We start from the raw sequence: 16,429 nt of genomic DNA on the forward strand, positions 1-16,429 counted from the left end.
TTTTAAATATACAAAGAAATGGAAATCATGGATTTTGTCCATATTAATGCACATTTCACAGTTGATTTCTCCAGCTAATGATTCACTAAAAGACAACGCAAGTTGGCTTTTTATGAAATAAATCCTCACAGCATTCAAACACATTGTTCATGATTCACACAAGTCAAAATGTAACTCAAGGCATCATGAGGGAATGCAGTCATGTTCCATTTCCAACATCTATGATGATGACAGTGCAGCGTGTCGAACATTTTGTCTGTCATCGTGCTCACCCTTCTTTGAAATTGATTCGGCAGGGTAAAAGAAACAAGAAGAAAAAAAAAGACATCATGGGAAGGAAGAAGGAAGAGTGGCTGTCGTCAATTGTTGTTGGGAGATGTGGCTGGTGGATGAAGGGCAGTGAGTCATCCTACTCTTAACAAGAACCGCACAATACCAGATGCAGCGTGATGTACTTCTACAAGCACGTGTGTGTGTGTGTGCGTGTGTGTGCATATGTGAAGTGTTCTGTCTGCAGTGTTATGATTCAGTGCGTGCATGTTTTTATGCCAAGCACAGTAGGTTTTATGTGTTAGGCATATATCAATCTAACATTTGTAACTGACCTCATTTGGTACAAAAGTACAGCTAAAAAAAATACATGATTGAGCATGTTAAGTATTTAATATAGCGGCTATTTTTTTCTTTCAGTAACTGTATTTATTTATTTTTTAACATAAATCTTGATTGTGGGAATGCTGAAGATGAATTTCCTTCCACCACAGAGTGCCTGGGTTCAAACGCAGCTTTTTGAACATCCAATGGTTCGATACCAACTGACTATCATATCGGGAAATGGATTATAATTTGTAAATGCATAACTTTCAGCATCAGATGACGATTTTTAAAATAAATACGCCATTAACCACCATTTTGGACAAGTCAAGTTAGCTCAATAGTCAGGGCAATCGCCTTCCACCATGGAGTATCTGGGTTCAAACCCTGCTTTTAGTACTTTAGTAATTTATCTTTACTTTATAAGCACATGCATTAAAATCTTAGCATTCAGCTTTTCAGCATTCCCACGCATTTTCTGCAGACATTGCACTTTGTCTAGTTGATTTAAATATTGTACCACTAATTTTGTACATTGTACTACTGATGGGTTTTTTAAAAAACATTTTAAGCTAAAATGCAGCATATAGAAGTCTTTTTTTTCTTTCAGTCATTGTGATTTTTTAAAATAAATCTTAATTGATTCAAATATTGTACCACTATTTTTGTATATTGTATTACTGATGTTAATGTTTTTTTGTAAATTGATTTCAAGCTTATATGTAGCTCATATAGAAGAGCAATGCAGTATATTTTACTACCCCCCCCCCCCCCAAAAGAGATAATTTCAGAAATTGAGTGATATTTAAATAGCCTGCTAATACACACACACAAAAACACCAAAGTAACTGTTGTTGTGACATTTCACAGTAACAGACATTTTTGTTGAAAGTCCTGACCCAAAAATATGGGCCTATATGAACATTAATTCCTGCTTCTTAGTTCCTAAATCATTCTATGCTAATTATCAGTGAGATATCCAATGAGAGCTGATCCCGCTATGATGATTATTCATGAGCTGCAAATAATCAGTTCTTGCAAATAACCAAGTTAGTGTGCGCGTACGTGTGTGAGGATACTAAAAAGAAGCGAGTCAGTGTCGGTATGACGAACTGTTGCTAAGCAGTGCTGGTTGCTAGGTGGTGAAGTGTGGGGTGGGGGGGGGGCACATTTTCAGTCACTGATGGAATCTGAGGGTTTACCTCAACGTGTGTGCACATGTGTGTGTCTGTTTTCACAATACACTCCTGGAGGAGTGCAACTTTATTTTTGTAACCTTATCAATGTCTTCATCTTGTCACTGCACATCCCACGGAGGATCATAGAGAGATAAAACAGTCTTAGCAGGGCTTCTCTTTATGCTTCCGTTCCTTATTCTGCATTTTTGTTTTTACTACGCTTTTTGCCCCTTTTTTTTCATCTCGACGTGGTGTCGTTCCCCTCAGATCTGGCCGGCTCCGTACGAGTGAAGGAAACAGCTGGGGGGTTGACGGGCCGAGACACAGGCAGCCATTTGTAGTCCAGGTTTTGTGATGCCGGGTCCAGACGCCAGTCGTAGTGCTTTAAGAGGTACGTGCTTGCTTCCTGTAAACGCGACACGTTACATTTGTTTACATCTTTTCTGCATGTAGAAGAATAATATTCCAAGGTGTTACCGACATTAGTGTTGCTCTAAGCTCCACGTCACAACAACCCCCTTTATCCTTTTTTTTAATCTTTGCACAATGAGTATCAAGGCTGCTGTTATCAAAGCCACTCATGCCTATTGGCTAATACCAACCATGCGACTGTTGGCCCACCCCTCTCTGATTTATGAATGAAGATGATCCTGATAGAGGGGGAGGGGCAGGATGAACACGCCGGGGGAAGACGAAGGGGGCGAAAGAAGTGATGGAATGGAGGATGGAAGATGAGGACGGGGGAAGGCGATGAGTCGCATCTATGACCTAGATCCCTGCGGTCTACTTTTCACACTGGTCACGCCCTCTCGTGCGTGCGTGCGCTTGGAAGGGATTCTGTCTGTTTTATTGCCATGACCCAACAGTGAGGGACATGTGCCGCGTTAGTGGAAAACAAACAAACGGGGTGCACGCCTCACAACAATTAGGCCGAATATGCAAATTGTAATTAAAAGGCCCGATTGACGGATATGTTAGGAGTGATTTTTTGCGAAACGTTTTTGAAGGTGAGCAGGATTTGTACTTCCCCATACAGTATTGCAATATACAAGATAAGTATATATCATACTATAATAGAAAATTTAAGACAATGCTGATTAATTAAACTCCGCAATTTACAAATAACACCAATAGATGGATATTTTATTACTAATTAGGTGAATATGGCTTTTCCAACTTAAACACTCGACAATCATGACTCCAAGAAAGTTTGTTGAATAGAATTGCAGAATTGGCTTATTCCCTATAGAGAGTTACGTTTTTGGGTATTCTTTTATTTAAATATAATAAAATTAGATTTATTCAAATTGAAGGATAATTTGTTCAATATGAACCATTTCGAGATATTATGTAGGTCAACATTTTGCTTTGGTCATAAGTACTTTGAGATCCATATGTGAGAAGAATACATTTGTATCGTCTCCAAATAATACAGGAAACAAAGAAGAAGAGGCCGTTGCCAAATCATTAATATAAATAGGAAATAGTAGTGGTCCAAGGATAGAACCTTGAGGTACTCCACATCTAAGGGAGGCACGGTCCGATAGACATCTATTTATGCAAACAAACTGTTGTCTATCATAAATATAATTTGTAAACCGTGTATGTGTAATTCCAGAAAACCATAATGTAACAGTTTCTGCAGCAAAATATTATAACTGACAGTATCAAAGGCTTTAGAAAAATCCCCCCAAAAATCCCAAGGCAAATTCTTTTTTGTCAAATGCAGTATAAATTCTGTCAGCCAACTGAAGTAAAGTGCACCATCATTCTATTATAAACCAGTCTCTCCGGGATCTTTGAGAAACATGGTAAGACAGAAATGGAACGGTAATTATTAAATAAACTATGATCACCAGATTTATAAATTGGAACTACTTGTGCAACAATTTTTTGTTCTCTTGGTATTATACCAGTTTTAAATGATTTAGTAAAAACACAAGTTAAGGGCTTAATAAAAGAAGAACCAAACTTAATAATTAAACTAGACTTGACTTCATCATGGCCAGCGGCTGAATCTTTCAGACTTGTAATTATTTATTTAGTTATTGTTATTACATAACTTATTTAATTATTGTACTACCTAATCTGCTCAGGAAAGGACCAGGGCAGACATTTGTAAATATTAAACACATTTAACCGCAATTAAAATGATAATGGGAAGAGTTTGCAATAGCAGATAGCAAATAAATAAATTAACAGTACTATTCAAACCCCCAGTTTCTTAGCTGATCATTGACCCAAAATATTCTAGTGTTTTCTCCCCTACACTGGTGTGGGTAATCATTGTAAATGAAAAGCAATGATTCTTGAATGACTCGTTAGCCATGCTGCTGCATCCCAGTGGTGTTGTTGCAACGAGTAAAACCAGTACGAAAAGGCAATAAAATGAGTTCAGTCCCAGAACCTTTCAACTTAACAATATTTACAAATGCTTTTGTTGGAAAGTGAGACCGTGTCGTGGTTGTGAGAATGGGTTTTCTTCATAGCATGTTGCTTTACATCCTGGTGGTTTTTGGTGAATGTTGCCTTTGGGAGCGGTTGGTGATATCAGCAGGAAATTCAACAAGTGGGAATTCCGGCTTGTCGTCTGATATTGATGGCACACATAACACAACGCAAGTCTCGCATTTCAACGTCAATTTGTTTTTCAGCCCTTTTCAATGCTCTAAAAAAAAAACTCTGTTTACATATTCAAATTCAGAAACGGCACTGGTGTATTTTGGGTTCTTGCTCACCTTAAGGAAGACATCTGTAAGTTTCATACCAATGCAGTTTCGAGATCCACTGCCGAAGGAACAAAGGAAGTGCTTGTGGTCTGCATTCCTATGCAAAAAAAAAAAAAAAAAAAAAACGCTAAATGATTGCAGAAAAATTTAAAATATGTGCAGAGAGGGTTAAAGGACAAAGAATTCTATGGTTTTCGAGACATGACTAAAATCGTGGGTAGAACAATGACCATATATGCTGTGAGAATGTTAGCTACAAATTTGAAATTGCAAATGGTACAATGCTAATTTATAAATGTAACGTCAGCCATCTTGGGATTGATATTGCAGTATCCTGATATTGACTTATAGGACACATCTGAAATAGAACTTTATACTGTAGCTTCTGCAAAAATACATTTGAAATAAACAGATGTGAACTGCCGGTTTAGCAACATCGTGCTGATACAGTCCGCACCCCCCAGCCCGATCACTCCTAATGCATCCTGAAACCTGAGCTCTGATTAAAGGAAAACAGGAAGCATTAGTGGGCCCTGTGTGTGTGTGTGTGTGTGTGTGTGTGTGTGCGTGCGTGCGTGCGTGCGTGCGTGCGTGCGTGCGTGCGTGCGTGCGTGCGTGCGTGCGTGCGTGCGTGCGTGCGTGCGTGCGTGCGTGCGTGCGTGCGTGTGCGTGCGTGTATGAGAGACAGTCTAAGTGTTATTTGTGCAACCCTCAATAATAGTTTAATGCACCAGAAGGCTAATCATGAAGAAGCAGGATGCGTAGCAGACAATTCTGGAAGACAAGAGAGGAAGTCTTTTCAAGATATTCAACCTAAACGATCAAACACGCTGAAAATGGCGGAAGTGATTGAGAGACATAGATTCTAAACTAATTCTTGACTTGTCCATTAAGGCATTCTTGGATAAGTTTGGTGGAAGTTGAGCGCCGTTTTGAAATGTACACAATTGGCTCCGCCTTGCTAAAAGTTGTAGTTCCAGCTGAAGGAACATAAAGCATGATGGTGCCACCACAATGGTTCATAATGCTGTTCTTTTGGTGACCAATGTTATGTTTGTGACAAATATACTCATTAGAATTATGGGCAAAAAGTTTAACCTCGTGGAAAAATTATTTATAATCTCATGCAGCCAAAGCAGATTTATTTTTTATTTTTGTTGCCATAATTCCAATTCTTTAATTTTTCTTCCCCTCTCGAAAAAAAAGGTGTTGTACAGGTTAAATGTCACATTACAGTTGGAAAAAGTTTTGAAATGATTTATCTTGGTCATGGTATTTGAACAGGGGTGTGTAGACTTTTTATATCCACTGTGTATGAGGTGTTCATTTTAATATGCTCGTTTATTTAAAAGGAGACATATCACTACTTCCTCTTCTAAGATCTAAAAAAGATTACAAGCTGCAGTAGCTTGACTTCTTATCTGCGTATGGCAGCATTTCCGACTCGTGTATCTACGTCCACAGTCTGTGTGGGCGTCCGCCTGATAATGACGATAATGCAGCGACTCTACTATTTGCTTCAGACTGGAAAAGCAAACATACACAAGCTGATGATACGTACAAGGACACGCAATATGCGCATCCATCTAACTTAACACACAAAAATCTTGATTGGGTTATACTGGAGTTATAGTAGGTGGGCTTGTTATGCAAGAGGACTGCAGTCATTCAAGCAAGCAGGCAGGTGGCAAGAAAAGGAGCCTGGCAACTATCAGGGCAGACAGGCAAACACCGTCCCACAGGACGACTGACAGATGGACAAGCAGAGACAGAGCACAGTGGGAGGAGGAGTGCGAACGAGACCAGAAGAACAATGGAAGGATAAATACATCAGTCATGCAGTTTCGAGTGAATTAGAGTATCTCTCTGATGGTGTCAGTCAATATGAAGCACTATTTATTCTTGAAATGGCAAAATGTATTTTCTGCAAGTGCCTTGAAGTGTCCAGTCGGCCCAAATGTGTCATACTTTGATACAGCCTTGCTTTTGTTGGCTTTTGAAGTGTATGATGTGATGCATAACGTCACCAGACATGAATCTTTTAGCACCAGAGGTGCAGAAAGTAAAAACACTGCCACAGTTTGGCTTTAGCACTTGATGCTAGCTAGCTCCCTCAAAGGTAAACAAGCACCATGGGAGCTAGCTAGGGAGCTAGCTAGCTAGCTAGCTAGCTAGCACCTGGGACGAAAGCCAAACTGTGGCAGGGTTTTACTTTCTGGACCAGGATTTGCCACCTCTATTTAGCACTCAAAACCATCACCCAGTAGAAAATGATGTGAAATGATACATTTTCAAATAGAATACACACGTGTACACACAGAACAGATGGGGAATTCCCCCATTGGTAAAGGCAGGCATGAGCTGGGCAGAGTTACAATGGCAGCTGTATTTAATTATAATTTTTTCCTTCCTGCGGAAAAAAGCTATTACTCAAAAATCTATACATTCCAAATATGACAATAACTTTAAGTTTGTGCTTACATTAATAGCTCACAATATATCATGATGATTTGTCAAAGCAAACAATTTAGACCTTCAATATTCACTTTAGGATGGGAGTATTAATTATACAGTGACTTTTTATTATTAACTGATAAGGGGAATCCCAAATTAATAGAGGACAATTTACAGGAATTACCCTATTTTCATTCTGAGCTGTATTCACAAAAGGAGGGGGGGGGGGGGTAGATAGGATCTGCTCTGACTCATTTTTATGTATCCCATCCCATTCCACCAGGCATTATGGGAGAGAAAATGAGAAAACGGCTTCTCCCCCACCCTGTGAGCACACATTCACACACACACGCACGCACGCACACACACACACACACACACACACACACACACACACACACACACACACACACACACACACACACACACACACACACACACACACACACACACACACACACACTAGGGCACCCCTATTGGTAGACACAGCATCAGGAGACCCGCTACCATGACAGCAGGCTCCGGTATAGACACATTCATAGCTTTTGCCCCTTTGCTGCGGCTGAATGAAGGAGTATGAATGAAAATAAACAGGTGAATGGTGGCATTGAATGAATGAAAGCACTGCAGACTGGGGGAGTGAAGGAGGTAAACAAACCAGATCATGTTGCGATGGATGCCGCTGTCTCTTTGTGATTGTTAGTTTGTTCTGCATGTGAGTGCGTGTTTGTGCGGCAATCTAATTTTAAGTCTTTCTGGCTGCACAGATGATGACTGGGTCAGATTTGTGCATTCAGGAGATGTTAATTTGTCTTCATTAGTTCCCATGGAAACAATGTAGTTTGAATGGCTTTTTAAAAAAAATTGTTTGCAGTCTGTTTAAAACGTTCAACATTGAAATACCACAAAGGCAAGCTCTGATTACTGTCAAAGAAATATAAATTTAACAATTATTGTGTTTGCTTTGCTTTGTTTTGTGTTTTAGGTGAGCTTATTTAGAAACACTTAAAAGAGGAAGTCAACGCAAAAATATTATTTAGAATAATATGTTCTATGCCCCTTCATTAGTTTAAACACAGCATTCTTTTTTTAATATTGTGTTTGTGGAATATACATTAAGCAGCAAAATGTGCCTGTTATCATCCATCACAGGGGGCGGCCATTTTGCCACTTGCTGTAAACTAAAAATGACATTTGCTCAGGGCTCAGCTACTGACCAATCACGGCTCACCTGTTTTCTGGTCATGTGATGATCGCAAGCTGAACCGTGCTTGGTCGTATTCGTTACCTGAGCCTTGAGCAACTGTGATGTCATTTTCAGTCCACAGCAAGTAGCAAAATGGCCGCCTCCTGAGATGGACAAAAATGTGTGGCTTTTGCTGCTTCATTCATATTCCACCAACGCAATATTAATCCGAATGCTGTGCTTAGACTAATGTGTGCGCACAGGACATATTATTGTAAAGAATTATTTTTAGGTTTGGCTTCCCCTTTTATGTCATTTATCAGACTACAGACTGTGTTACTAACCTCCCGCTCCATCTCTCTGGCAGAAAGCTGTCAGGCTGCTCAAACACCTGCGGGTCCCTGTGGACAGCATGACTGATATAGATCGCACCATATCCCTTTGGGACATGAAAACCTGCAAGTGTAGTGTCCTGGTACACACAAATACACAATCACACGGAAGGGGGTTAGTGACAATACAAAATACCACAGGTCAATATATGACAAAAATGGCCGACTTTTGAACATAAGTGAATACCCACTTTCCAGCAAATTTTCCTGAGGCCTTTTTCTCACTGAGCTCTTGTGAAAAAAAGTCACCTTGGGGCAAAATGTCCACTCACCCGGTCCGTTGGCCTCCAAATTCACCTTTTCACTGCATCCATTAGTCGCTTCACTAATGGACTGCCACCCAACATAATCACTGTTCTTTTTTCTTACAGCCCCTTTCTCATTTCTACCCCGGCCTCTCTCTGCTGGAGTGGAAAATCTGCTACAAATCTCTTTCTGTCTCCTTGTTCTCGCTGTGACACGACTGCCCTTGTGGAGTTCATTCACTTTCTGTCTACACGTACACACACACACGCGCTTTCAAGTTTGCAAAAACTCGCATATTTTAGTTCCAGCTGACGGTGCTTCTACTTTTTCCACGTGACAGTGCATACTAATTGTCATTTAGCCATCTGCGCCCAAACATGACACAAGCTCATCATTTCACTCCTTATGCATTTCTCCTTCTGAGTTTATGAGATATTTCTCTGAGAGACTGAGAGGCCTTTCTGCTTGTTATAGTGTTCTTTTTTTCTTTCTTTTTTTTTGCATTCAACCCTCAACTTCCAAAAGCATCACTGTGGTGATAAAGGATAGTTTTAATACGGCAAATTAAAGTGCTTTGATTTTTTCTAAATACAAAAGGATGTGGTTGCACTTTAAAAGAGAAAGATGAACTCAACTGTCGGCCTTATTCGTCACAAATTATATCCGTTCTAGTTTTTTGTGTAGTTAGATTGGTTTCCTCAAGCTTTATAACAAGTGGTATCAACTTGTTCAAGTGTTTCCCCGCTCCAAAATGATCCCAAACGCCTTACGTCACGAGTCTGTGTTCCATGGAGGTCGCCAGCAATCAAAGTGTACCGAAGCATTTCCCAGAAGTGACAAATGACTTTCCACTCGGCTTCACAGCATCACTAGTGCACATCAGCCCCACCAGCAACCCCTCTGACTTCCATCCGGGGAAGCGTACCCGATCAATCACACGGACGGATCAATGCCTTCGGATTGGACTGTTGCGTAAAGCCGCTTGATGAGGTCGGGTTGCCAAAATCAAAATAGAGCTGGTGCATGTACAGGAGATGATGCTGAGTGACGAATTAAGATGGAAGTTCTCCAAAGACTGGATTATGCTGGCTGTTTTTGTAATGCCAATGTCATTCGAGCCCAAGTGTTTTATTGTGTTAACATCTTTAAATGTAAAGTAGTTGATTTATTTTGTTTACATCTGTGAGCATTAGCAGTAGGTATGTTAGCGAATGAGCACCAAAAATGGGTTATTTCTATTTGCATTACAAATTGATCCCAAATCGGAACAAATTGCAGGTTGGTCACAATATGGACCTTAAGAGGATCCACTGCATTGTCTGGGACAGGTGGGATTTTGTATACCTATTGCTATTTCCAGTGTCTGTTTTTATCTGTCTAAAGCATTTGGTGTTCAAAAGTGCTATATAAATAACATTTGATTTGAATTAACATTGCTAAATAATACCCATTTAAAATGCACTTTAAATAAAAATAAATTACAAACATGTGTTCTATTGTTTATTTATTAACATTTCTTTAAAAAATATTTTAAACTACTATAAGTCTTCCTTACCCCTTCCTTGACCTCAGCATTTGTAAAGAGCAGACCCATTTACTGTAGCAGATCGCCATCTACAGGAAAAAAGTGCACCATACAGAAACGCGCACAGCCGAGGTGGACAACTAATTCAAAGGGACAAATTCTGGGAAGCTGACATTTGAACCACACTGAATTAGTCATGTGACTTGTCTGGCACAGTTTTTACACCTGATGCCCTTCCTTATGCAACTCATCTGGGTTAGGTATTGGGGCACTTGCCGGGAATTGAACCTTTGCAGCATGTACCACTACAACACCAGCACGATGTAGGGCATACTGTATGTATACTTTTTTTTATTTATATATATATATAGAAATGGCATTAATATGTAATAATATGACATATTTGTCAACAACCTGTTCAAGCAGGTTCCAACCCAAGTAGGTTTCAACCCAGCGTTATCATGCAAACATTTGCACTGTTGACTTTGGCACACGGTTAAAATCCAATCCCACCAATTCCCCATTAGTTTTGCAAACACGAGGCACTCCTATTTTCACTTTTCCCTAATCTTCGCCCCATGAGAGTCGGTATGTGGGTGATTCTTACATTTTCTGCTATCCTGCGTCCACCAATGAAAGGAGGCCAGAGCCTCTGAACTTCTAGCAGGACACCTTGCAGATAATCAGCATCCATCAACGCTCGTCGACGAGTTCCCGCCTGAACAAGTGAAGGTTTTTGATTTAAAAATAAATAAATAATTGCATAGTGTTTTACAGAGAACATTTGGCATATGGCTTGTGTTTCCACAGGTAAAAGCTGCCTACGCTTACTAGCATGGCATTTTAGCACTGCAAGACTACAGAATGATACATTTAAAAGGATACTTGACTCATTGAGCCATTTTCAGCAGCAAAAGGTTAATATTTTCTCCAGAATTAATTTAATAACTTCATTATTTTTCTTGTACAATTACTACCTTAAAATACTATTTTTTCCACTTGCTGTCAACTGAAGATGACATCACCTGTGCGGGGAACAGGTAACGACCAATCATGGCTGAATTTGCTGACCAAACCCAGAAAACAGGTAAGCCGTGATTGGTCGTTACCGACTTACTCAGCACAGGTGATGTCATCTTCAGTCGACAGCAAGTGGAAACATTTTGTTTTAAAAGTTATTAATTGTACAAGAAAAAATCATTCTGGACAAAATATTAACTTTTTACTGCTGAAAATGGCTCAATGAGTCAAGTATCTTTTTAGCAACGAAAAACATTGGCCAACATCCGTATTTTCATTCGGTCATTCTTATTGGTATGTGATTGAGAAAATTATCTGTTGACTTATCGACACAGTGCAGGGCGTCTATAACTCCACCCTGGTACTACACTGGTCAGATGGAAAGACATTTTGATAAACAGACAAACATGATAAAAAATGTTAATGCTGTACTTCACTTGCTAAAGAAAACTATATAACAAACATAAATTGTGAGTCCTGAGCAGAGTTTTATCTCCATCCTCTCAACACCCATTTTTTTTTTTTTTTGTCGTACCTTTTCATTCCCACTTAGAGCCAAAGTGAACGAGGTGAGCAGTGATGCCAGAGCTTTGGGGATGAGGGCTGAGATGAAGAGCAGCAGATGCTGTGAAGCACAGGCTGAGTCGGGTAGCGGCAGAGTCCTCAGGGAGCCCACAAAACTGGAGACGGAGAAGTGGGGGCAATTGTGGCGGGCAACGTTCAGGCAAAATGATCTTGTTTTTGATGCATTCTACACACCCCTCTGCTTCATTCTCCAGTTTGTTTTTGATGATTTCTATCAACTGGTCTCTGGCCTCCAAGGCCACGGAAAAACCAGATGACCACAAAGGGACCTTTACATTGACCGGAGCAGAGATGAGACCTGCAGAAGAACACGTTTAGTCAGTGAGTAGGAATTGTTTTTGTAATCGACCTTTTTTTTTGTAATAACTCACAAAAAAAGTGACTCAACTTAACTTTATTTATAAAGCTCTTTAATCGTTAATGAACATGTTTGTTTTTTCTTGCATACCAGGAGAATTATAGTGCTGATTTTATTTTTTTTGGGGGGGGGGGGTTATTGTTTCTCTTTCAACTGCAATGTATTAAACTGCAAAAACAGTAAATCTATGTGATTCATGACAAAATTCTGTCAACAAGTGTGACATGACCAAGATTCTACCGCCTTGAATTAAAATTAGTAGGCCGACTAAAAACCAGACTCAATATATGCCCATCTTGATGCAAAAATGTTAATGGATCTTTTGCACCCGTAATCAATGCAGGTTTTAGTTGTAAAAACAACAACAACCTAGCATTATTGTTCTTACCATGCCAGTGCTGAGTGCAGAGCTGTGTGATTTTCTCGAAAAGTTCCGGCTGCACGTCCGCATGCACGTTAAGAAAAAGACCCAAAACCAACTCTGTCCCCAGCTGCTTAAATGCAGTGTACACACACCGCGGCTCGCCACTGCACACAAACACACAAATTGTGCTTTTGTCAGTCATGAAATTCGGCTTTTTAAATTGGTCCACAAGTGACATGAAATTATAAAACCAAAAAGTTGAGAATGAGTGAGTGGAGGAATATCAAATACACAGATTGCTGTTTCATCTTTTGTGATGTGACAATTCAAAACTTCTGTATTTTCTGTAAAGCTTAGAACACCCACCATAATGGTGCTATATTACCAGATTGCAAGGCAAACTAACCTTTACTTAGGATTCATCCTCCTTCTTATGCTTTTATTTCAATTTCACATACATTAGGGGTGTCACGGGCCACTTTATAGTTGCGGCTACCCTCAGAGGGATGTTATGACGGTGAAAACAGATAAATGTTTCATTGTCTGATTGTATTATTACATAAACACACCAAATTGACGAATTACTAGTTTTGAAATTAGAAGTATAATGATTTGTTCAGTTATTGTTCAAGTTATTGTAAAATGGGTAACAAACAAATTCTTACAAAATGTCAACATGATGATTCATTATACATGACATTTTGAAATTTCAGTTGACAGTCCTGGAAGTGGACACGCATGATTTGCTTTTGTGGGCCACATAAAATGATGTGGCAGACCATATCCGGCCCCCGGGCCTTGGGTTTGACACGTGTGACATACATGATCCATTGTGCAGCATTGGCTCTGTATTAAATTACAAATATGTATTACCTGTGGGCGAGATCCTTGAGACAGCGTTCACATACCCTGGAAAAAAGGGGGGAAATTATGTTAAAAACAAACAAAAAAACAAAAACATGATCAAATCCCTTTTGCAACGTACACACACACACTCAAAATGTGTCAATTACATTTATTTACAAAATTCTTCAATTGAAAGAAACCGCTTGCAAAAATTAGTTGTGTTGACGTGTTTGAATTGTTGTTTTGTTACCTCATTGAAAACGAAAGTATGTGCACAATTGTGCATTCTTTGAAAATACGTATTATTGACAAAGATTGAATATTTTGCATTTTGCACATACAGTATTTACATATAGTTCCTTTTTGTGCAAGCCTACTTTTCACAATGAGTCTAAAAGAGGAAGTCTTATGTTGCAAATTTCACTCTACTGAAACTCCATTATTTGTGTCCTGTCCCTATTTTTTGACACCAGAGCAAAGTACAAACTACTTCATTCACAATCAATCTTTGACTTGGATGACAAATAAATGCACTTTTTGTCCTTCAACTTATTTTCTTTTACCTCAAATCAGCCATTCTCCCACATGCGCTGTAAAAAAAACAGTCATTCTAAACTGCTGCTTGGGTCTAATTCCACTACTTCACCTACCTGGTGATGTAACCACTTGACGATTCTAAACAACTTCCTGTAAACAAGCTGGTGAAAGACAGACGGAGAAGACAAGCCTCCTCACCTGAAAGATGTAAATATGTATGCATTAATTGATCATTCATTGTTGTTCAGCAACAGTCATAGATGTCAACAAAGTCAGAAATTAATTGAATGGTGACTCATCTAAACGTCCGAGGCACAGCCAGGGCAATCTTGGGAGAGCTGTTATGTGATACAAGCTGAGGTGTGTGTGTGTGTGTGTGTGTTTGCATGCAGATATTTTTACCATTAGTGGTAACAATGGTGTCACCGTACATATTGGTCATCACATCAGTCGGATCCTTTAGAAACACATTGGACTTCTCTGAAACAAACCACAAAAAAATATTATTATTACACGTGTATATTTGAGGTCCAACTCGTATGGAATTACCTGTGACAAAGTCAGATGACTTCAATAGACTTGAGTCATCATGAGCTTTATATGGGGTGAAAACTCGCAGGCGCTTTATTAGAAATAGTGAAAATGAGTGATGTGGCAGGCCAACGTGCCTGCTCACAATGCCGTGAGCATTTGACAGTTCCTAGCTGAGAAGAGCTTTGCTGTGCTGTGCTGTGCTGTGCTGTGCTGTGCTGTGCTGTGCTGTGCTGGAGCAACCTCCCTATGGACTTTTTCCCCTTTTCCAAGCTCAAGCGTGTTGTCAAGGGGACCATCATTACAGTATGCATGGGGAAGTCGGTTAGACTCCAAGGGGGAATATTTTGAAAGGGAAAACTTGTTTGCAGTTTTTCTTCGAAATAAATATTTTGTGACCTTTTCTGGCACACCTTGCACATCAAAATGTATCAAACCATTAGAATAGTGTTAGTTTGTGACACTTTTCTACTCACGGGGAGCATTTTGGTCAAAGTATACAATACATTACATTTGCTAATATGTAATATACATGTTCAAAGTGATATAGAGGTGAATCTGTTAACAAAAGTCTCTAACATCCCCTCCCCCCCTGCAGCACCATCACGGGTCTCTCCCATGACGGATCACGCTAATTGTGCATTTGTAGTTACACGAAGATTATTAATGCTCTTTTTACCTGAGAACGTCAAGATAGGAGACCTAAGAACGACACAAGTTCACTACGGACAACTTCAAGTGAATCTCCACCCCAAAAGAGGTACACGTGTAAAATTGTAATAAAGCTTTGCTGTAATAACGCTTTTACTGTATGTGTTAGTTTGCATTTGAGTGGCACCCAGGTATACATAACCTACCGCGCAGCAGCTCCTTCATGCCCTGCGCCGAGCACACAAAGGTAGTGGGTCTGTTCAGCAGGCGGCTTTGAAACACCCTGCTGCCGTGTTTCTCGATCTTCTCTCGGCAGAAGAGCACCGGGTCCCGGTAGAAGTCCAGCGACTTGTCCCCCAGTACCGACACACCTGCGTTGCCTGGTAGTTTTGACATAATGGAGACAAAGGGGGTGTGAATGTTCTCTCGCCCAGGTGCCTCTTCGCCGCTCGGGATGTGGCAAAGGTATTCTCGCTCGAACTGGCGACTCTAAACTTTAATAAACTCTGTTCAGCTCCGCAGTTTTCACAGTTTGAAAGTCGTCATTTACAGAAATGACCCGCGGGTCAAATTACCACCACTACTTTCTCGGATGGTGTCAACCGTTGTACGTAGGACTGGTGCATTCAGGTGCCCTCGGTAAATTAGCTGTCTTAGAACGATTCATGACGTAATACACGCGTCACAAATGAGGGGAACCCCCCCAAAACATGTTATTTGTTTATTTATTTTTAACATGTAAGTAATTATTATTAAGCCATAGCAGGCGAAACGCTGGGGTGGGGGGATTTTAAAATAATGACGTTACAGTAACTACAACTTTAAGGCATAGGCTATCTGGCAACATTTTCAAACAGATTCCCCAAAAGTACACATATATATATATGTATGTAACATTGACCTCTACCTTCCTGACCGTGTCATTACATATGTAACATGCTGTACTGTACATTTTACAATAATACAATGCAATTGTCATAATTAGCTTATAAAGAATAGGCCCATAATTAATTATAGATCTATTCTGTGCATGTTTGACTGACAGTAATTTCCTCAAATGACATATTACCAGATAGATAGATAGATAGATAGATAGATAGATAGATAGATAGATAGATAGATAGATAGATAGATAGATAGATAGATAGATAGATAGATACTGTACTCCAATTTGTAATGTATCAACCCCCACCCCCCTTCCCTGACATAACGTGGTGATTTCTGTGGCTTGAC

The 16,429-nt window shown here is 39.8% G+C and overlaps 1 protein-coding gene across 1 annotated transcript; it reads right to left on the reverse strand.

Moving 5' to 3' along the window:
- Positions 1-45: 45 nt before the first annotated feature.
- On the reverse strand, positions 46-15,794 carry LOC147161811 (uncharacterized). The gene is made up of 11 exons (XM_086096954.1): positions 15,403-15,794; positions 14,417-14,494; positions 14,128-14,212; positions 13,505-13,540; positions 12,656-12,795; positions 12,084-12,207; positions 11,860-12,004; positions 10,912-11,022; positions 8,486-8,613; positions 4,511-4,598; positions 46-2,178 (listed from the first exon to the last, which is right to left on the reverse strand). Exons 1-11 carry the CDS (start codon positions 15,590-15,592, stop codon positions 2,011-2,013), a joined length of 1,293 nt encoding a protein of 430 aa, XP_085953080.1. The 5' UTR covers positions 15,593-15,794; the 3' UTR covers positions 46-2,010.
- Positions 15,795-16,429: the final 635 nt, after the last annotated feature.

Source organism: Leptonotus elevatus, chromosome 15, assembly GCF_054856555.1.
Source record: "Leptonotus elevatus isolate MCC_2025b chromosome 15, RoL_Lele_1.0, whole genome shotgun sequence".
In the NCBI taxonomy this organism is placed as follows: domain Eukaryota; kingdom Metazoa; phylum Chordata; class Actinopteri; order Syngnathiformes; family Syngnathidae; genus Leptonotus; species Leptonotus elevatus.